The sequence below is a fragment of the Carassius auratus genome, chromosome 12 (assembly GCF_003368295.1).
Source record: "Carassius auratus strain Wakin chromosome 12, ASM336829v1, whole genome shotgun sequence".
Classification (NCBI taxonomy): Eukaryota; Metazoa; Chordata; class Actinopteri; order Cypriniformes; family Cyprinidae; genus Carassius; species Carassius auratus.
The window spans coordinates 8,830,917-8,852,281 of record NC_039254.1 but is presented as its reverse complement, the minus strand read 5'-3'; the positions used below and the strand labels follow the sequence as shown (position 1 = coordinate 8,852,281).

Below are 21,365 nucleotides of genomic sequence, written 5' to 3'. Positions count from 1 at the left end.
TTTTACTCTGTCATGGGAATGAGGTTTGATGAGGTGCTAAAATGTGATAAAATTCAATTGCTATAAAAAAAAATGTGACCATTACTTTGATCTGGGTCAGTATATAGCTTCATAGACACTTACATGTGAAGTGCGCTCTGGGCTTTGGCTGCTTCTTGGCGAGTACTGTAGCGAATCAGAGCACTACCTTGAGTCAAACCGAGGTGAAAGGTCAAAAGCGGCCCATGCTGCATACAGATAGTCCTCAAAGTGGAGCCATCAATCTGCAAATGATACAATTATTGCAATAAAATAAGAAAACTTAATGAAAAGCTAATTAAAATCTAATAAAACCAACATAACTCATAACATAGATACCTGAGGGGTAAGATTACTCAACACCAGCCAGCAGCTCCCCTTAGAGGCTCCTCCATCACTCCACGCAGAGCCTACACAGATTAAGAGTAAGACGGTTAAAACTAGGGATGGGTACCGAGAACTGGTATTGTTTTGGACCGGTACATAATTGGGCAAGACCGGACTAATAATAAGCTTCAGGACAAACTATATTGTTATCGATACTTGTGTTGTTTTATCTCTGTATACTTCAATGTTAATGGCGAATTAGAAGCTGCTGCTTGTCATTTTCCTTCACTGAATGATGTGGCCGACGTTTGCTTGATGTGTGTGATATCCACAGTGTGTGTTTGTGCGCAATCAGTCATGGCGGCCAGAGTGTCTAAAGTGAAAGTAAACAGTTGAGAGAAAAACAGATGCGTGCAGCTCTTAAAGCGAAAGTACTAAACATGCTGTCGATGGTCATTAAAAGGATAGTTCACCCAAAACTTTTACTAGCTGTCATGTTGTACCAAACCCATATTTAATTATTTCTTGTCCTGAACACAAAACAAGATATTTTGAAGAATGTGGGTAACCAAACAGCTGCTTGTCCCGACAGACTTTGATAGTAGGGGAAAAAAGTCACTGGGGACCAGCAGCTGATTGGTTTCCCACTTTCTTCAAAATAACTTATGTTTAACAGAAGAAATAAACTCATTTAGGTTTAAAACAACTTGAGAGTGAGTAAATGATGATAATTTTCATTTTAGGGTGAACTATTCCTTTAATGTTAATAAAATAAAACTCAAAAAGAAAAATAACTCACTGTTCTTGACTGAAGAACTTTAATACAATTGCTAAAGTTCAGCAGTATTAAAATAACTTTTCACATCATATATTTTCGCACCAAATAATATCGATAATGGTAAGCAGTATAATTTCGGTATCAACATTGACAAAATGTAAATGATACACATACCTAGTTAAAACAGGTTGAATTTACTTGAGTGAACATTGTTTAATTTTAACATCTGTGATTTTCAATGTTTTACAGTTCTATGGTTTCTGAGGTATTGTTATTACCAGGCCCAAATTTGCTTTCTTGGCCACCTCCAGTGCCACCCCAGCCTCTGCCAAATCGTGGGCCTCCTCCTGTCCAGGGAGAAACGGAGTGCTGTTTCTGATGGGACAGTCCAGGAGGTGGGCGTGGCAGATGGGAGTTGTTTCGATTGGTTTTCCAAGGCTTGTTGTGCCCTATAGGCTCAAGTGGCCAACTGCCTTTATAGTCTGTTGTGTACTTAGCTGTGAGAACAGGAAATAAATCACAACATATTCAGAGTATTCAAACTGGGAATAAACAAGAATTGATGAAATTAATTGATATCATATCAAATCAAAAAGAAGTACCATCTAGTGAGAAAAGTGCTTTGTTGTTACCTTGGTTGTGTGCATTGTTGAGGGGGCTCTCTGAGGCACTGTAGGGCCAGGCACCAGGTGAAGGCAGCAAGGTGTTGAGGGAGGGATTTGATTCTATGCCAACAAATGCAAAATACAAGACTTGTTTGTTAGTATTTACATGAGTATGTAAATGACATTTAGAATTCAAAGCCTAGGACTCTGTGTGTTTGTGGTAGAGGAACTACCTTTGAAAGAAGAAATCAATCTCATAAAACACCAGTCAAACGCTTGAACAAACTTGATTAAATCAAGGATTCATGATCTTAGAAAACCTTTTGATCTGAATGATTACGTTTAAATGCTTGAAATTAGTTTTGTAGATATGAATAAATTAGTTCTGTAGAATAAACTGTCCTTAAATACAAATTTCTTTCTTAGCTGAGCTTAAACACGTGGTTGTTGATACACAAGAACAAACCTCATTTGGATCCACTATTTTATATCCTCTATGTGCCTTGATTAACGTGATTCATAAAACAAAAAGGACACAACAACTTACTAATTATATTAAACATGTACTTCTCATTCTAAACTATTATCTGTAAGTGTAGGTGAGCTGTACCTGTGTTGTCTCTTAACAACTGGTGCTCATTGTCATTGAGACTTGACATCGACGAGCCCAGCATACTTCCAGGGGTCATGTAAGGATCAGATTCAGGGTCCACACTCTGAATTCCTTTCCAAGGCACTCCTGGTTGAAACTCTGAAACGAAAATCGTATTTAAATTCCTAATAGATATTTTTTACAACCAAGATGAAACGGTTCAGATGTGCACCACTGTTTACCTGGAGGCCAGCTGGATGTGCCAGTCTTGGCACTCATCTTGTTTCCAGGGCTTCTGTGCCAGTGATCTGACGGCCCTTGTGGAGGCACACCCAACCCCTCACCTCCCAGCATCTCATACTGGGAATATGGGGAACCGCCTCTCATTTTGAGAGGAGCAGCAATGGGACCTGTATATCAGCGTAACAAGGCAAGAAAACTTGTATCAGACATTTCATACTTCTTTGTATATCCTAAACTTGCATGTGTCACAAAAAAAGGAACCGCACCATTTTTATGGAGTGTAACATCAGGAGGTGAGGGGGCTGGGGAGTGACCTTCCATCATCCACTTGAAACGAGACTGCTGGCCCCCACTGTCTTTAAGCCCAGTTGGGCCACCAACCATGGGACCCAATTCCAGACCAGGGAGGCTCACTCCAGGCCCAAATCCTTTAAGACACAGAACAGGACAGAAAATTGCAAGTTACAAAACCTTACCGTTTCCAGCAGGAATGACACTCTCATGGGGCTTTTTAAAATAAAAACAGACTAACCAGAATAAGTTCCTTGTGTTTTTTGATGCAGGTCTGCTACAGATGCTGCCAAGCCTGGGTGTGAGAGGGGGTCCGACATTGGCATCTTTGGACCACCACCACCAAGGTGAGAAGGAGAGAGTTTGGAGCCGCCTCCTGGGCCTCCCAAATGCTGCTGCTGTTGTCTCTGCTGCTGAAGAACAGCCATGATTCTAGCAAGCTGGTGAAAAAAACAACAACAATTAAAATATGACAGAAAGATTTCAACAGGAACTCATATTGCCGACATGTCCACAACAGCAGAGGGTTAAATCTCAATCCTCATTTTCACATTATAAGAACAGATGACAACAAACAGCATCTTGCTATTCATTTTGCTGTTGCTTGAGTTCAAACTAAAGCATCATCGCCTGTGGCACATCTTCACAAATACTGAGTCTATTTATAAGCAATGAAAGAGGGATGTTTGCCAGTCTGCTTGTTTCATAAAGTTACTTGAATAAGTATACAAGCCAAAAGGAGTCAAAGAGAGCAGACTTATGCTTGATCAAGCTATTAAATATAAATTCTATAATATGAAACCAGTACATAGAATGTAATTACGGAATTTAGAATTTTCTGAGAGCACCTGACCACTGTAGAAGCATCAGGAAACATTCAAAATTGCAGAAGCTTTTTACATTTAAATAGTAGTTTAGCAAACAAGGAGGTCAAAATGGTACCTGTTGGGGGTCTGCTTGTTGACGTATGTTTGGGGGGAACTTGCGCTGGTTCTGAAGCAGTTGCTGCTGTTGTTGCTGCGGTTGCTGTTGAAGAAGCAGCTGACAGGCCTGCAAGAAACCATGAGCCACAGGGTAAAAAGAAGAAACATACAAAACTGTAGTGAGAGTATTGTGTGTCTGGCTAGCACAGATGAAGTCCTGAGCATGTAACAGAGCATCGAGCTACCCACCAGTTGGAACTGAATATGATGGGGGTATATGCTGTTGAGCATGGCAATGTGCTGTGGGGAGAGCTGAGGAGGAAAGATGCCTCCCCCAACACCTCCACTGGGAGGAGGCATCTGCTTCAGCACAGAGCCTGGCACCTGCAACAGGAAGATCGAATTAGACTAAGATCACATATGAGTTACATTTCAGCTAGCTACATTTCTGTAGTTAACAGGAATTTATCTTAAAGACAGTGTGAAATCCTATTGTGCATAATCAGTGCACAGTACTTTAAGAACATTTTTTTTAAAACCTCCACAAAATGTCTCCTCCTAAAATGACTTGTCTGTCAGCATCTTGCTGAAGTAATATTAACCAATACATAGCATTATCAAGTACCTGTGGTGACAGGAACTGATGAGGCACTTGCGCTCGTACTGATGGGTTGATGGGAGGCACCCCTGGTTGGTGCCTGGACTGTCCCATCCCACCTCCGCTACTAAACAACTGACCACTCACCTAAAGAAAAAGGATAGAAGATTAGAAAACACACAGATGATCACAGTAACAGCAGAGGCTCAGATTACCATTTTCAGACACGTAAAGAGATGCAAATACCTTGTCATAGTAAGGCCCAGGTTCACATGCCCCCACCTCTTTGGAACCAGGTGAACGGAAGACTACGCCTGCTCCCCCTCCACGTCCTCCTTTACGCATCTCTCCATTGTACTCATTTAAGCCCATGCCACGCTTTTCTCCTTCTATCTTTTTGTCCTGCGGAGGACCAGGGGCCAGATCCAAAGAACGACCAGTGGGGTCCTCTCCCTATAAACAAACCACTACATTAGTGAACCTTATTCAAACTCCAACTTTATTCAAACATGTTAACCCTCTGGGGTCGAAGCCCGCACCAGTGTGGTTGATCTCGTATTTTCTTGATGACTGCGAACTCTAATCTACCACATCCAGTTCTCAAAAGTCTTGTGAATAAATGTTAAAATGTGTTTCAGGGCCTTATTTCAGTGAATTAAACATTTTAGTTTTCACTAACCACGCACAAACATTGTTTTCTCAAAAACACAAACATGTACATTCATGCTGCCCACATATTGCAGCCCAGTCAGTGTTAACAGACTTTAGCCATTAATATGTTTTCAAGATACTGAAAAAAACCCACAAATGTCAGGGCAAGTCAAAACTTCTCCAGGGCCCAAAAACAGCCTTAGACTAGGCTTGCCGATAAGACGGTGCTGACAGTAATACAAAGCCACAACACCGGTTGCGTCACTTGCCCACTACGGCACTGTCCCGCACAGTCGTTTTGATCTTTTTATAGTTAAAAAATCCTTTAATTCAGTAAAAGAACAAACACTACAATAAAAAAATTGAACGAGGCTGCTCAATGCAGTGTGCCGAACGACAGTCACATCACACATCACTTTTCATTTAGCCAGAGACAAGAATGAGTCAAGTTGTTTGACAAGAAGAGTGAGGTGAGACGGATGAGACGATGGCGGTTGATTTTAGTTTTGAAACGTGACGCAAAAGTGCCTATTTGGCAATATTTTGGATTTTGAAAAGCGTGTTGACTTTTGCCGTATCTCTAAGGTGATAATTGAATTTTTTTTTAAACATTTGTTTCTTATATAATTGGTTCCACATTGTTGCCGATTTTTACTTTATTTAAACTTTGGGTCATTTATTTATTTTATTTGACATCAAGGTGTATGCCGTGCCTACAAGCTTTCATTTATTTGGTTATATATTATAAATGTGTACTTAGTCTATTTCCAGTTTTGTATACCTAAACTAAGTTATTCTTCATTTTATATTAGGCATAGCTTGCCTTATAGCATGGTGTTTTTTATTTGTTTCGTTAATAAAAGTTCTATGCTTCATATATAGGCTAAAGTGAGTTTGAAGTGGTATTTTGTTGTTGCATTCAAGCAGTTGAAGCCAAACTGATGCCAACTCGAAAGTGAAAGTAAAATGTGCACGGTGCCTTTAAGCTTTTTAAAAGCTTGTTCATTATTCCTGCATATGGCATGCATGCACGTTAGAGACGCGGTGGGTTTCATTGCACAGCACTGTGAAACACATGCACATTGCTTGACAGTCTGTACTTCCACCCACCATGTTTTAGTTTAGATATGCTTTCATTTATACCGTTTGGAAAGCAGTACTATTAGATGTGCGAAACTCACGCACTGATAGACCTTCATGTGTGCTTTGTGTTAGTTGTCTTGAAGTGCAATTGCGGCTGCAGTTAAATGCACTTGCGTTTTCGAATAGATACCCATCCCTAAATATTAATGAGCAATATTTGCCTATAACTAAGAAACGCACTTTGTTTGCACAATGTTTAGGAATAGATTAAATGAAACTGAACAAAATTAATCTTTACAAACTAAATATCATTATAAAAGGTCTAAGCCTCAAGCATCGATGACAAATCACTGTTTTTCAATGGAAAGCTTATATGGAATGAATTTGCTAAATGTAAGCAGTACACATCAAAACATGCATAATCAAAACGCAGTAACTACCAGATTCATCGTAATAACGAATCTAGAGGTCGACCGATAAAAAAAAAAAAAAATTAATCTGCATCAGCCGATTGTGCTGCACATTAGGCCAATTTATAGGCAGGAGCACCGGCGGGCAGCTAAGCGTTGTTGCTAAACTCCCTCTGAGACAGTTTAGCCAAGTCCGGCTACTTTTACACTGTTGCTGTGGGATGGTTATGTCTGCGGGTTAAAGCGACCCCAATAACGTGAAATTTGGCCCCTGGAGTGCGACATTTACCAGGTAAAACCTGGCAACCCTGCTCTGAGGCTGCATGAGAGACAGAGCAGCTCACACTCTGCAGCATCAGCTTGTTAATGCACAGCTTCAGCTAATGGCAGGGCAACACAGCCCATTTCGAATTTTACCATACTAGAATTGATGCCGGAAAGTTATCATATCCATAAGTACAACAAGTCATTTGCATGTGAAAGTAGAAACCCGTTCAATTCAGATGAAACTTCTGGGCAGATTATAATATGCATGTTAACTTATTGTGAAATATCCAATATCGAATATAACAATATCATCCACGATGTCATCGCTCGTGGCCAGCGCGCTCAAAAGCAGTTATGAGCAGAAGGCTGTGTAATGTGTGAAATCTTTTATTTTTGTTGTCACAATAAAAAAAATGTCACATGTACTGTAAACATGTCAATCAGATTGAATTGGCTCGATCCGACCAAAATTTCGATCGGATTGTTAGGGGTGGTTTTTAACCCTTTTGTAATCCGAGCGAGAGGACATGTAAACACTTGATCGGATTGAAAACCGAAACTGGAAAGTACTGCGCAGTGATGTAGAAATAGCATAATGACGTATGATGCGCGGAACGAGGTGCTCTTCCTGGTGAATAAACTGTCATAAATAAGTGTACTGTCATTATAAATCTCCCCTTTCACTCAGTGTATGTGAAGTCGAACATGACCACGTCCCACCAGTCCTCGTTTAAGACTCTCATCAACAGACGACTAGTTTTGAGTGCGGGAAGAGGCACTTTTACTACTTTTTTTTTTTTTTGCTAAAGTTAAGCAGCACAACAGTTCATGTGCTGGTCGTCACCTAATTAGGACCTGAAGTAGATAAATATAACGTGCTTTTTAAAATACCATGCGACAGCAGCGGGAAACTCTGTATATTCATGCAGTGTGTGCATGTCAAAAGAGTAAATCCGATCAGAAGCTTGTGACATGTAAACACGCACATCAACCTGATCAGTTTATTTACCGTTCATGTAAGCACTACATTCAGATTCGTCAATCAGAATGTATTAATTCCGATGGTAGCAACAAGTGTCCATGGAAACGCACCTAGTGTATTTCCTATTCACAGAGTTATTCGTGATGGCTTGTAACTATATCAAAACTGACTGCCACAAATAGATTTCCCAAAAGACTTGTACTTTGTTGAATAAAATGAACACTTCACATTTCAAAATTAAAATGCAGCGTGGGTGTTTTTATATGAATGTATCTTTGAAAAGAACCAACTGTCTTCAGAAAAGCTTCGATGTCATTTTCATTTTGTCTTTCCTTTAAATGCCTGATAAAGTAGTAATTGTGAGAAGCGCTTATTTGATTACAGGAATTCCCAGTTTAGTTAGAAAGGTAAGGGTCCATTGAATGACATCCCAAAGAGCATGCATCATGCGCATCTTGTCAATGAAGCCGTTCCTGTGATAAGTAGGTAATCTCCTGCACGTACATTCAGATCAGAGTATGTGATTGGCAACAATTTCCCCTCCGCACTGTGAATGAATCACCCGCGATTTTGAATGCAGTTTTGTGCAACTTGTCAATGAACTATGGCTCTCCCGGAGTGGCATTTACTTTTACTGGGAGTGGAGTAATTATTAAATGTTCAGCATTAGATTGTATTTTTTTATTTTTCATATACGAGTGTTTTGTGGGGATTGTGGCTGTATATGCATGATTACCATCTCTATGAGCGCACATCAGCGTGTAATTACTGTGTATCACAGCCAGCAGTGTAAATGCGTCTATATAAATAGTGTGAGATAATGGACTATGTGGCACATCTGTATGATTACCATCTGTATAACCGGCCATCAGCATGTTATTACTGACTATGAGCATCTATCAGTGTGAATGTAGTATTTTAGCAATCTCAGGATGTACTATACTTTTTCTTATTTTTATTACTCAAATTATTCTTATTGTATTTTTCTTGTGCACAAATAAATCACTTATATGATGTCTAGGATTCTGTTTATTGTTTTGTAATTTACTGTAATTTTTCATGGGATCTACTTCAAATTTGAAATAGAAACTAATGTGACTTTCAACCCATTATTTTCCTGGATTGGATCTGGATTTTTCCAGGACTGATTTCATGTTTTTTTTATATTAATAAAAAAAATATTTCAAGGCACTTCAGTGTCTATAACTTTACATCTTTTTGAGCATTATCAGCCTTGGATGATGAAGAGTAAAGCCCAAAGGGTCTTCTTTCCAAATACACCAAAATTGTGTGTGTAGCACACAGTGTTAATTTCGTTGACTAAATATTTTCGTCATTATTTTCGTCACGAATATATTTTTGCGGACGAAAACGAAACGAAAACTAAAATAGAAGGCACTGATGGAGACTAAAACTATGACTAAATTGATTGACATTATCGTCAACGAATAAAGGACGAGACGAAAATAGACTGTGACGAAAATCAAATCAGCAGACGGGAGAGATGCGATGAATGAGCAAAAGAACCGGCAAAACAGAACAGACTGCATGAGAGAAGAGAACCAATCAGAGCCTGACTTATTGAGACGTGAAGCGAAGGTTTTCAGTTTTTAAATGAGCTCCCGGGAAGACGGCATTCGAAGAGGTGATGTCTAAAAGAGCAACAAAGTGTCCACAGCTCACTTCACGTTTGATGACGAACCAAACAAAACGAAGTGTAAAGCACGCGGAGCGCTCATTCGTGGCAAGAACACAACCAATTTGAAAAGACATTTACAGACGAGCCACCTGGACATTTTCTCAAATGTAATTTCACAACGATGTTCTTTTGTGTATTGAGCTAAGCAAAATTGGAAGACTGCAGTGCATAGATGTTGTAGCATTAAATATTACGAACTGAAAAGTACTGTAAAATAGCCCCTTCTTCAAGTTAGATGAGAGCACAATACTAATACGTAATATCATGATAAATACATTTGATTAATACTAATGTTTAGTATATTTTATAATGTTCTACTTGTTGACAATATCACAAATATTTCTATATTAGTCATGTGAAACATGAATGTTCACATCCTATCATTATACATACAAATCTAGCAATATTGTAGTATTTAAAACATACAATATTGCTAGACAAATGAATACCTTATAAAATCTTGTTACTTTTTTTATCCACCTAGCTGCCAACTTATTAAATATTTACTTTAAATGTATGCACTTATTGTTCAGCTCAGCTGTAAGCTTTAAGGTCCTGGACCTAACGTTATTTTTCTTTTATTGATGGTCAATTGGCAGCTAGTTATTGTTTACATTATCATGACAGTGTTTGTTGCTGCATAAAAGCTTTTGAATCGAAATAAAGACACAGTTGTGTTGAAATAAAGTTGAATTTGTGTTTTATATATTTTGGTTAAGTTTGTTTCCTATACCAGCTGTAAAAAATTGTCTAGTAAATCTGTTATTGATTTTAGTCTTATTTTAGTCGACTAAAATACCAAGCAATTTTAGTCGACTAAAATAAGACTAAAATTAAAACAAATCAGATGACTAAAACTTGACTAAAACGAAAAAGAATTATAGTCAAAAGACTAAGACTAAAACTAAATTAAAATTTTGTGTCAAAATTAACACTGGTAGCACACTAAAGTCAGGAACTGTTGCAAATTTAAGTTGGGTGGGTCATTTTAATAAACAAGTCCCAAAATGAGGGTTGCAGGTTAACAAGTTAAAAAAATAAAAGTCTAAATTCCATATAGAAGACAATTCTTTCATAATTTCTTACCAGAATCCCCATGTTTGAAAACTGTCTTGTCATTGGGTTCATCCAAGAGTCTCCTGCACCCTTCAAGGAACCCTGCAGAAAATTAGACTGAAAGCTCAGCAAGTGGTAATCAGGAGTAACTTGCATGAATACTGACCCTAGCCTGTCATACCTTGTTGGCTTTCTTGGCTCCCCAGCCTCCAGAGTTGTAGGAGGAGCTGCTGCCTTGAGAACCAGCACTGTTCCATACACCACCACTCTCATCCTCCTCCCAGCTGGAGTGAAGTGAAGCACTGACTGATACCTCTCCTTCACCCCAACCTTCTTGCATAGACTTTGAGCCTGTAAAGATAAAAAATATATATATTTTAAAACACTCTGAAGTATGAATGCATTAGGGAACAGTTTAATTTCCAAGACATTTTCATTACTGGTAGCACAAAAGTATCCAGACTCACCAGAATTCACTGGATTGGGAGAGGGATCCCCCCAACCTGGTGACTTGCCAGTGTCATCAGGGTCACACCAACTAGTAGGTGCTTCAGTAGGTTTACCCCAGGCTGCAGTACCGTTATCCACACATGGACTGGAAGGAGAGTCACTACCTCCCCATCCAGAAGAAGCTAAGAGATAAACAAACAAATTGCTATAATCAATATGGTTCTATAGTATGCAACAGTGTAGTCAAAAGTACCGACTTCTTAGTGGGAACCTTTCTAAAATTGCAGTACTAACTGGTACCAAAGTCTGTACTTTTGAAAACACTACTATGCAACATGAAAGCAAAGCGAAGAGCAAGAGTTAAAAAGATCTAATGTTATATTTTTTGTTCTTTAAATATAAAACCAAATAACTTTAAGTTTGGGCTTCTGTTGCACTGAGAATGATTTAATGCTAAAACATAAGTAACCATGAGGTAATTAAAAATGGTGTTTCACAAAGGGTTAAAAAGAAGCCGCAGTGAATTCCCATTAAAATAGACACTTCAAAGTAGGGGTATGCTATGTGATGATTTTTGATCGTGGATGATAAAAATTTTTCCACAATCTGCTTTTGTAGAAATACTGTATTATCGTGCTATAGTGCATATTCTATCAGTTGCAGATCTGGCACCTCCATCTCAATATACTGTTCAACGCCACATGCATTCAACATAAATATTAACTCAGCAGTAGAGTTACTCTTACAGGACCCTGTTTTTATTTGCAGCCACAAAAGTACATTATTTGCATATGCTTTAAAGCTTTTGCCGGTTAAATGTTGTGCACTTTTCTGAGCGCCTGATTGCTGAACTAAGTTATTTTTTGCGCTAATACTGTCAAAACACACAAGGTTTACATATAGACTCGGTTGATTCTCTAAAATTAAAGACACAGTGGAGAGAAAAATGGACGCATGCCCGTATATTAAATGCGAGCAGCTCTTAAAGGGTCAGTACTAAACATGCAGCCGATTAAATGGTCATTAAATGGATAGTTCATTCTAAAATTTAATTTTCTGTCATTATTTACTCCCAAACCTGTATTAATTTCTTTCTTGTGCTGAACACTATTAGAAGATATTTTACTTTTCATGTCTTTTTGTGCTTGTATGTTTTAACTGGCGAAGTGTATTAGTTCATTTAGGCACAGGAGGAAACAAAAAAAGAACTTGGGCTGGTGTTTGTGCGACTCTCCGCGTGCGCACCGAACTCGGAGCCGAATCTCTCAGTTGAGTTCTGCATCTTGTTTAAATGCTTTAAACAGTTTTGAATGTTTAAATTAGCAAGGCTTTAACCACATGCAATTGATAAGCTTTTGTGGCGATGTGCAGGCAGTCTTTTAGAGCTAGCCTAATGCAGTCGGTTTAAATCACCGGCCCCCGCCACCCCACTTTACTAATGATATGGTCCTTGCCTATCTTTTAAGGTAAGAAGGTGCATCTCGATTCTTGTGCATCCTCGTTTGCTTTCCTCGCATCTTAGCTCCACCCCTTCAGGAGGCAAGGGAAGGATGCAAAGAAATGAAGCGAGGATCAAAGAACTTCAGTGAAATTTAATTTCTTCGCCCCCTTTTGCATCACTTCAAAGTGTCAGCTGCGCTAAAGTCATCTGCTCTTATGTTGTTAAAATTTGTTATTCAAGACATTCTCAATAAATATGAATAAAGATGCCACGTTTGATTATAACAACAGATGTGAAAGGGGAGGAGATTTGGCCTAATGGTTCGAGTCTCGGTGCAGGCAGGAGTTGTGGGGGGGGGGGGTGAACAGCGCTATCTTCTACCCTCAATACCCATGGCTGACGTGTCCTTGAGCAAGGCATTGAACCCCCAGTTGCTCTACGGATGGTGAATATATAGCTGCTCACTGCTCCGGGTGTGTGTTCACTTCTCACTGCTGTGTGGCTGCACTTGGATGGGTTAAAATTAGTGATGCACGGGTTGATCGGCCATAAATCCGAACCGGCTGGTTTTTGCTTAAAATACGCGATCGGCTTTTTGTAAAGTAGAACTAGACTAGGCTTGTATTTGGTAATGCGATATATTGCGGTGATTAATATGCATGATATTGTTATCGTAGACACTTCTAAACGTGAATAAATATACATCACAAATTATTTCGAATTTAGAATGCATTTTAAGAATAGTATTCCCATCAGCTGCTAAAAAATGCACAACATCGCTGTATGCTGCTTGAAAGAGCGCTTGCGCTCTAATGTAAACAAGCATGCATGAGAAGCACATGGAACACGTGAGAGATGCTGAATGAAAGCACATTCACTCTGACAGAAGATGGCGCTAAAATGCGTCCCTTACCCTGTAAACACAGTAAATAAAGCAGCTGTGACTTTCTAAACCATATTTAATTAATTTTAAATAACCATTCAGATTTGTGTTTTCCCTATGGTGTTTATTACAGAGCCAACTACTGAAATCTTCAAACATTCATTTAATTTTACTTTTTTAAATCTGGACTACAAATGCCCTAGATATTGTTTGAAAGTGTTTTGATCTTTTATTGTTCATTCACACTTTACATTACGGCTTCATTAGTTAAACTTCCAATGAAAAAAATATTCGGAACATTCATTAATCGTAGGTATTACAATATTTAATAACACGTTAAAATTGAAAGTTTTATTTTACCTTCATTCATGCAATAGAAAAATTTGAGGGAAATTACTTTTTAACTTGAGACTAGGGATGTGGCTGAAAATGGCCTTTTCGGTTTTCGGCCGATAGACTTTTATCACCGAAACAACACGGCCGAAATGTTGTGATGACGCAAACAGAAACCGCGACCTGCACCTGCATAGCGCAGACCACGAGCTCCCCGCGACATTCACTTAACACCAGTGAGAACATTCTCTCTCTTCTTATTCCTTTATTCGCAGCACTAAAGCGTCTCCTAACAAAGAGATTAAGACGGACCACGAAGTGAAAACAAAGAAAAGTACAGTCTTCTAGAGTCTGTTAGCACACGTCTCACTGAGATCTTTTCGGATCCTCTGCACTTCATCGCGAATGTGCTTGATCCGTGTTATAAAGACCATTACTTGGATCCGGAAATAAGGCAGCGCGCACTAGAAATGATCCAGGCCGCACTGGATGCGGAGAACCCGCGTAGAGAGAAGCGCCAAGTGCAGTAGACAAATCAGAGCGCAGAAAAAAAGACTTGTCTCTGCACCAGATGAGGGGCATGCACCATCGTTGTCTGATATGTTCAGTGGAATTCTGCAAGAAAGTGCCTCAAATAATAATAATACATTGGCTATTTTGTTCTTAGGCTATTTTGTTCCTGGCCCTATTTAAATACACTCTCTCAAATATTTCTCAAATGTCAGGCAGATGACAAGCTCAACTGCTCAACAGCTAGATGGTTATCTGTCTGAAGTCCCCATCCCCAGAAGTGATAACAGTCTTGCCAACTGGAGAAGTAATGCACTTTCTAGTCCTACATAGAAAAATTTCAAATGCACTTCACCTAAATGCACTTTGTTTTTATGAGAGAACAGTTCATTTTAAAACCTTTCTGCAGGCCAGTAGGCCTGTACATTATTTAATATACACATGAGTGGGATACATTTTTAGTTTGAATTTTATTTTATACTGTGCATTGTTGCAATGTGCTTAATAAATATTTGCATAATTTGTAATTATGTATTTTTATGTTGTTGTATTTTAAAATAAGTTATGTAATTGTAATTATCTTTGAAACCTTAATATTAATTTATGCAATTGCAATGTAATTTTAGTAAAGTTAGTACACGGTCATAGCAATAAATGCAATGGTACTAATAATTGGCATAATTTCTTTCGGTGTTTCGGTTTCGGTTTTCGGCCTTGGTTTTCTCTTTTTCGGTTTTCGGTTTCGGCCAAGAATTTTCATTTCGGTGCATCCCTACTTGAGACAATAGTTATTTATTTTTCATTGGCTCAAGTAAAAAAAATATAGATGTTAATCATTAGCTTATTTTTTTTTATTGGATGAAACACTTTGCATCTGTTTTATTCGCACCAACATTAATTGTTTTTAACATTTTGGAATAATGTATTAATATAGCATACTTTTCTCACTGGTAAAGACCTTTTTTTTTAAACCACATTTAAAGACAAAAACAAATACTGAATGCTGATTAAGAAACATCTTATTGAATGTGTGTTGATTGTGTTGTTTGGATTGTAGAACTATGCAGTTGTTGCCTTTAAATTTCACATGATTACAGTTAATATTTTCATTTAAGGCCAGTTCTATGTAGTTTCAACCCAATTCAAAAACAAAAGCTAAATGCTGATGTCTGTACCATACCATCTATGCTTGTATTGAATGTAGGCTACTTACTGTGCAGTGACTGCCGTAAATTTCAGATGGTTACGGTTATCGTGTTCAATAGCTATAGCAAAGTTATTTTTGCCTATTAAATACCAAATAAACATCTTGTTTATGCACGCTTTCCATTCTTTCTTCTTAGTTACTTAAAGATAAATAAAAAAAATTAAAAAATTGGAAATTGGTATCAGAATCGGCTAGTTTGCTTTGTAAAAAAAAACGGTATTGGAATCGGCCATGAAAAATCATGATTATGCATCCCTAGTTGAAATGCTTTGCATTGACTTTCACTTTCATGTTATAAAATGGCATAGTGAAACAAATCTATAGGGGTGGTAGAATTTATTCATGAAATTTAAAATATTAACTTGAGGCTTCTCTCTTTTCAGATTCTTATTCATGGCTTTATCATAATAGGCTGCATATTAACTTAATGTGAGAAAACAGCAAGTTCTATGTGAAATCAGACATTTGAGCTCCCCCATGTAGTCAAAATAGCATAATCATAACAGCCAGCCTGTGAGATTTATAGTCGAATCAGGCTCCTCGAATCGAAGCATCGATCGAATCGTCGACTATTTGGGGTCACCCCTAATGTAAAAATGTATAACGGTACTATAGTGGATGGTATGATATGGCACATCCCATCTGGGTAACCAAACAGTTGCTGGTCCACATTAAATTTTATAGTAGGAAAAAATACTATGGAAGTCACTGTGGACCAGCAGCTGTTTTGTTTTTACCATTCTTCAAAAAAGCATTTATGTTCAGCAGAAGAAATAAACTCCTTGGGGTTTAAAACAACTTTTGAGTGAGTAAATAATGGTATAAAAATAAAACGCCATTTAAAAACAGACATATTTCTTCAAAATTTTTATTTTAGGTGAACTATTCCTTTAATAATGATAAAACAAAACGCAAAGAAAAAAATCTCACTCACTATTCTTGACTGAACTTCTTATAAAAAATTGTTTTTTTTAAAGTTGTATTTGGAATCGATCTTTATAGTGTTTTATTTTTATATTTGTTCATTCAATTTCTTGAATGCTACTGCTAAATAAACCTATTGTACCAGAAAAAAAAAACTGTTTGTTTTATTGTATATTATGTGTGGTTGTAATCTTTGTTCTTAATTTTTTATATCAAAGATAAAACAATGACATTTATCTTCACCCACTTTGTCCTAAATATCTGCCTTTTTTAATTTATTTTGTTACCTTGAAAGGCCTTTTCTTTATAATAGGGAAATTATTTTGGCTGTTATGCTCACACAACTTGCAAAATAAACATGACAAAGAATTCTGATAAAATCGTGATATTTCTAAAAAAATAAAAATCATGATATATTTTTTTCCATTTTGCCCACCCCTACTTTAAAGAAAAGTGCACGTTCTTACCTATTCCTGGCCCCTTGTTTGCTGAATGTGTAAGGTTCATGTCCCTATTTCCTAGGCCAGTTGGCATTCTTCCAGGTGGCTGCTGCTGTAGGGTTGGGGGTCCTTGCTGAGGGGACACTGATTGTGCCTGGACAGATGGGGCGTTGTTCTTATCCCACACACTTTTGTTGTTGTATTTGCTGGGGTCACCCCATGCAGATGTTCCATCATCAATCTCCATTTTCCTGCTGATGGACTGTGGAGAAGGCTCCTCCCAACCACTGGGCTCTGATGTGTCTCCAGAGCCACTGGAAACTTGGGGTATGGGCCCTGAAGTCCACCCTGAACTTTGGCTCTGGGCTGAAGGACCTGCTGGTCTTCCCCAGCTCCCTTGCATGGCCCCTGTGTCCACCGACTGACACTGCTGAGGCTGTGATTGTTGCTGCTGCTGCTGTTGTGCCGGGCCTTTCTGTGAGGCCAATTGGCTGTTTGGCATCTGTGATTGGTGCATCTTCCCACCCCAGCCTTGGTGAGATTTGCCACCCATGTCTCCACCCGACCCTGTACCTCCAGTTCCCCATGCCCCCCTAGAAGTTTCCCCATCCCAACTAACCCATGTGCCCACTTCTGAGTCCCCACTAGTACCTCCACTACTCTTCCCATCCCCCCAACCCCCACTGCATGATTTGGGCTCATTCTCTCCCCAGTCACTGTTACCTCTTGTTCCCCAATTGCCCACATCCCCCCGTCCCACTTCTTTCCAACTGCCTTTTCGTTTATCCTCCTGACTGTCTCCCCAGCCACTTCCTCCAGTTGATGGAGTACCCCGCGTTTGGAAATCTCCCCACCTGCCCGACGAGCTCCCTGTTCTAAATTCTCGCCACTCATTTCCTTCGCTGTCCCAATCTTTCCCTTTGCCTTCTGATGTAGCAGTCCCTCCCCAACCCCCGGGTGGCTTACCTTGTCCACCAACTGAACTACTTACAACACCTACAGATTGTGAGACTGCAGGGTTTTGGATATTGACACCAGAGGGTGGAGGGCCTCTGACATGCAAAGAAGAACTGCCGTTGCTACTACTGTTATCCCAACCTTCACCAGGGGAAGCAGCAGGCGGCCCGAGGATGGAGTTTGAGTTCAAGTTGGCATCTAGAGCTGCATCTTGCAGCAGAGAGGAGGAAGATGGATCAGTAGTTGTGGTGGTGGATAAACCAGAGTACGGTTGAGTGGGGGCAGGTGCACTCATTGCAGATGAGGATTCTGCTCCACCTGGTGCCACTTTTCCGCCTCCTCCCTCCAAATCCCATGCCACATTCTGACGGATTTGTGTCTGACCCCAACCAGAGTTGGACAGCACTCTTGGATCCAAGTCAGACCGGCTAAGCAGATTCTGTAAGGTCACTTCAGGGTTGAGAGGTTGATGAGTGCGGTGTTGGCCATGGTGCTGATTGCCACTTCTGGAGTTTCCTCCGCCACTGGAGGATGAGGTACCTCCCCCACCTCTGCTACCCCGGCCTCCCCACTCACTTGAGTCTCCTGCTCCTACATCCCCAACACCTTTCTGATTGTCCCAAGCTCTTGTCATAGTTGAAGGTGTGGAGGAGGAAGTCGTCGGGTTACCGACACTGCCACCGCTGCTGCTGTTACTGCTCGAACCATCTTTCCCACCTGGATTGTTGACAGCACCAACACCACTTGATGCCCCCCATTCCCCAACCAACATATGGTCCCCACCCCATGCTCCCTGAGATACCCCGGGGGTCTGACCCCCACTTGCAGTTCCCCACGCACTTGCCCCTGTCAAATCTCCTTGATCATCCTGACTGGCATAACCCCATGCTTTTCTGCCTTCAGCAGACACAGAGCTCCCTCCTGCTCCATCCTCCCAAGATTCAGTCCTTGAGGCACCCGTTTTGGAGTTTGCAGGGAAAGGCTGAGCTCTCCAAAATGATGAGCTGGTGGAGGAGGAAGACGAAGTGGAGCCGTCCCCTCCACCTGTGCTTCCAGAGTTAATTTCAGCCGCCTCTGTCAACCCTTTGTTTTTTGGTCCTGCTCCTGGTTCCAGTGCTGCACCACCCCACTCTCCACAGGGTGGATCTCTGTCTCTGGATTGCATTTGGTGAAGTTGGTGCTGATGAGAGGCTTGATTCACAGAAAGAGGGTTGCTGGCAGACAAAGATGAGCTTTGGAGGGAAGAGGAGCCACCCTCTGTTGCAACTGTCCCAGCCCCTTCCTGTACCAGGGCAGGCCAAGCAGAAGGATTGGCATTAGGGTTAAAATTGGCACCTGGAATCCCACAGCTAACACCAAGGGAGCTATCGGAGCCCCCTGGTAGAGTGGCAGCTTTGGATATGGGGGGCAATGAGCCTGCTGCTACTGCATTCCCCCCTATTAGTTCATGGGAGGATGAAGCCCAAACACTACCAGACTGCATACATTCATTTGGTGAACCGGAGGATGTGGGTGGGGAAGGGCTGCCAGAATTCACTCCTTTCCTCCCGTTTCCTCCTCCCACAACTTTCGGTTGCTGCTGGAGATGCCTCTCACCCCATGAGGTGCTGCAGTTCATAATTCCGCTACTGTCCGCACCTCCGGTTCCTGCTGTATCCCCTGCCTTTGACCCATCCCCAGCAGCAATACTGGGCCATTCCTCCAGGTCTGACCGATCCACTATCATCTTTTCTCTGCCCTGAGAGAGGGGTTGGCTGCCAGAGCTGTTCCCCCACATGGAATTTGCATAATTTGAAGAAGAAGAAGCAGCGATTGATGAGGAGGAGGATGACGTATGGGGCAGTGAGGGAGCAGCTGGACCCAAAAGGCCCTGGATTGGATCTGGAAACAAAACACCAAACTCTTCATGATCCTCCAATATTTATTTTTTCTTATGACACACAACCTATATGCCTATAAACTAAACCAATATGATAGAAAGAAGTCTCAAAATCTTAAAGGGAAGGTTCATCATTTACTCACTTATGCCATTCCAAACCTGCATGACTTCTGTGAAACACAAAAGATATTTTGAAGAACTATTTCTGTCCCATTAAAAGATTAGTTTACTATGAAAGGAAAATTTCTAGATAATATACTCACCCCATGTCATCCAACATGATTACGTCTTTCTTTATTCAGTCAAAAAGATTTTAAGGTTTTTGATGACAACATGCTAGGATCATTATCCTCATAGTGGACTTCAATGGCTACCAAATGGTTGAAGGTCAATAAAGGGCTCTACACGATAGCAGACGAGGAATAAGGGTCTTATCTAGTGAAATGATCCGTCATTTTCTTAAAAAAAAAACAATTCTGCTTTACAAACACAAATGCACAACCTTGCACTGCTCTGCGACGCGCATCCATGACTTCACATAATACATAATCAAAACTCTTGTTTTTGTAAACAGCATTTGACTTTGCACGTTCGACTTGTAAAGACTGAGTCGGTACTTCCGCCTAAGTCACACGTGACCATTTGAATGTGATTATGTATAAAGTGAAATACGTATTGTATAGAGCCCTTTGAAGCTGCACTGAAACTGTAATTTTGACCTTTAACCATTTGGTAGCTGCTGAAGTCCACTATAAAGGAGAATAATCCTGTATTTTTTTCATTAAAAACTTTAATTTCTTTTCAACTGGAGAAAGAAAGATGTAAACATCTTGGATAACATTGGGGTAAGTAAATTATCAGGAAATTTTCCATTGAGTCACTGAGTTTCAAAACAATTTGGTCTTGCATCTTCATTGTATGGACACATATTTATCAAAGTATCTTTAAAGTGTTTCACAGAAAAAATGCATTTTTAAGAACTTTCATTTTTGCAGTAAGCTATAACCTCCCTCATAAGAAATGTGTACACTACAGCGTTCAAGTATAACGCAAGTATACAGCACACAATGAGTATTCTAAAATTTGATATGGACTGGAACAATACCTTGCAATGTGTTTGGAGTTGAGCAACATTTACATCATTTATTAACATTCACATTTAAAAAATGTTTTACTGTTTCAGTCTAACTGAAATCAAACCTGTATAATGTATGTAAATAACTATTTGTTTGTGATCTCTTTCACATAAAGATCTCTAAATAAAGAGCCTTAAAAAACAAAGTTTCTCTTTTTCTATTAGTCAAAAGATTATGATTCTTACCTGAGGCAGAAGCCACTGTTTCATTGGGGCTGTCTCCCCCGCTGTTGCCTCCCCCCAGCAGCATGGAGGACAGTGGTGGCTGACCCCTCTTCAGTAGCACTTTATGGTCCTGCTGGCAACGGAATCGAGGGGGCACTTCACGGGGCATGTAGCGCTGAGAATTCTGTGTGCTGGGGGAGGGCGTTCCGTTGGCCACCGCCGGCCGCTTAGCATTGTTCCCACCCTGAGGGAGGGCGCCAGCAGCCGCGGTGGCAGTGGATGGGGTTGAAGAGAGGACGGGTCCAGGGCTGGGGGAAGCTGAGTTGGGGGTGGCAGGAGACTGTGCTGATGGAGGCTTGGTCAATTCTGGCACTGTGTAGTGAAAGATTTAGGGGGCAAATGAGAGCAGAACTGCAGAAAAGCTACATTCAGGTAAACAATAGAAATGGTTGGGAAAATACGGTATCTTGGTAATTTGGATTTGGATTAAAGTAATAAAATATATGTAAGCATGTAGG

General features: G+C 40.1%; 1 protein-coding gene across 1 annotated transcript in view; it reads right to left on the bottom strand.

The window, feature by feature from the left end:
- Positions 1–21,365, bottom strand: part of LOC113111729 (trinucleotide repeat-containing gene 6B protein-like) — a 32,272-nt gene that overhangs the window by 1,328 nt on the left and 9,579 nt on the right. The window contains exons 4-20 of the mRNA XM_026276766.1: positions 20,869–21,219; positions 16,739–19,549; positions 10,991–11,155; positions 10,705–10,874; positions 10,554–10,625; positions 4,622–4,828; positions 4,403–4,522; positions 4,027–4,161; positions 3,797–3,904; positions 3,096–3,294; positions 2,830–2,991; positions 2,563–2,730; positions 2,339–2,479; positions 1,756–1,848; positions 1,402–1,620; positions 358–428; positions 124–263 (exon numbers count right to left, since the gene is read on the bottom strand). Coding sequence (XP_026132551.1) covers positions 124–263; positions 358–428; positions 1,402–1,620; positions 1,756–1,848; positions 2,339–2,479; positions 2,563–2,730; positions 2,830–2,991; positions 3,096–3,294; positions 3,797–3,904; positions 4,027–4,161; positions 4,403–4,522; positions 4,622–4,828; positions 10,554–10,625; positions 10,705–10,874; positions 10,991–11,155; positions 16,739–19,549; positions 20,869–21,219 — 5,332 coding nt within the window. The remainder of the gene's footprint in view (positions 1–123; positions 264–357; positions 429–1,401; positions 1,621–1,755; positions 1,849–2,338; positions 2,480–2,562; positions 2,731–2,829; positions 2,992–3,095; positions 3,295–3,796; positions 3,905–4,026; positions 4,162–4,402; positions 4,523–4,621; positions 4,829–10,553; positions 10,626–10,704; positions 10,875–10,990; positions 11,156–16,738; positions 19,550–20,868; positions 21,220–21,365) is intronic.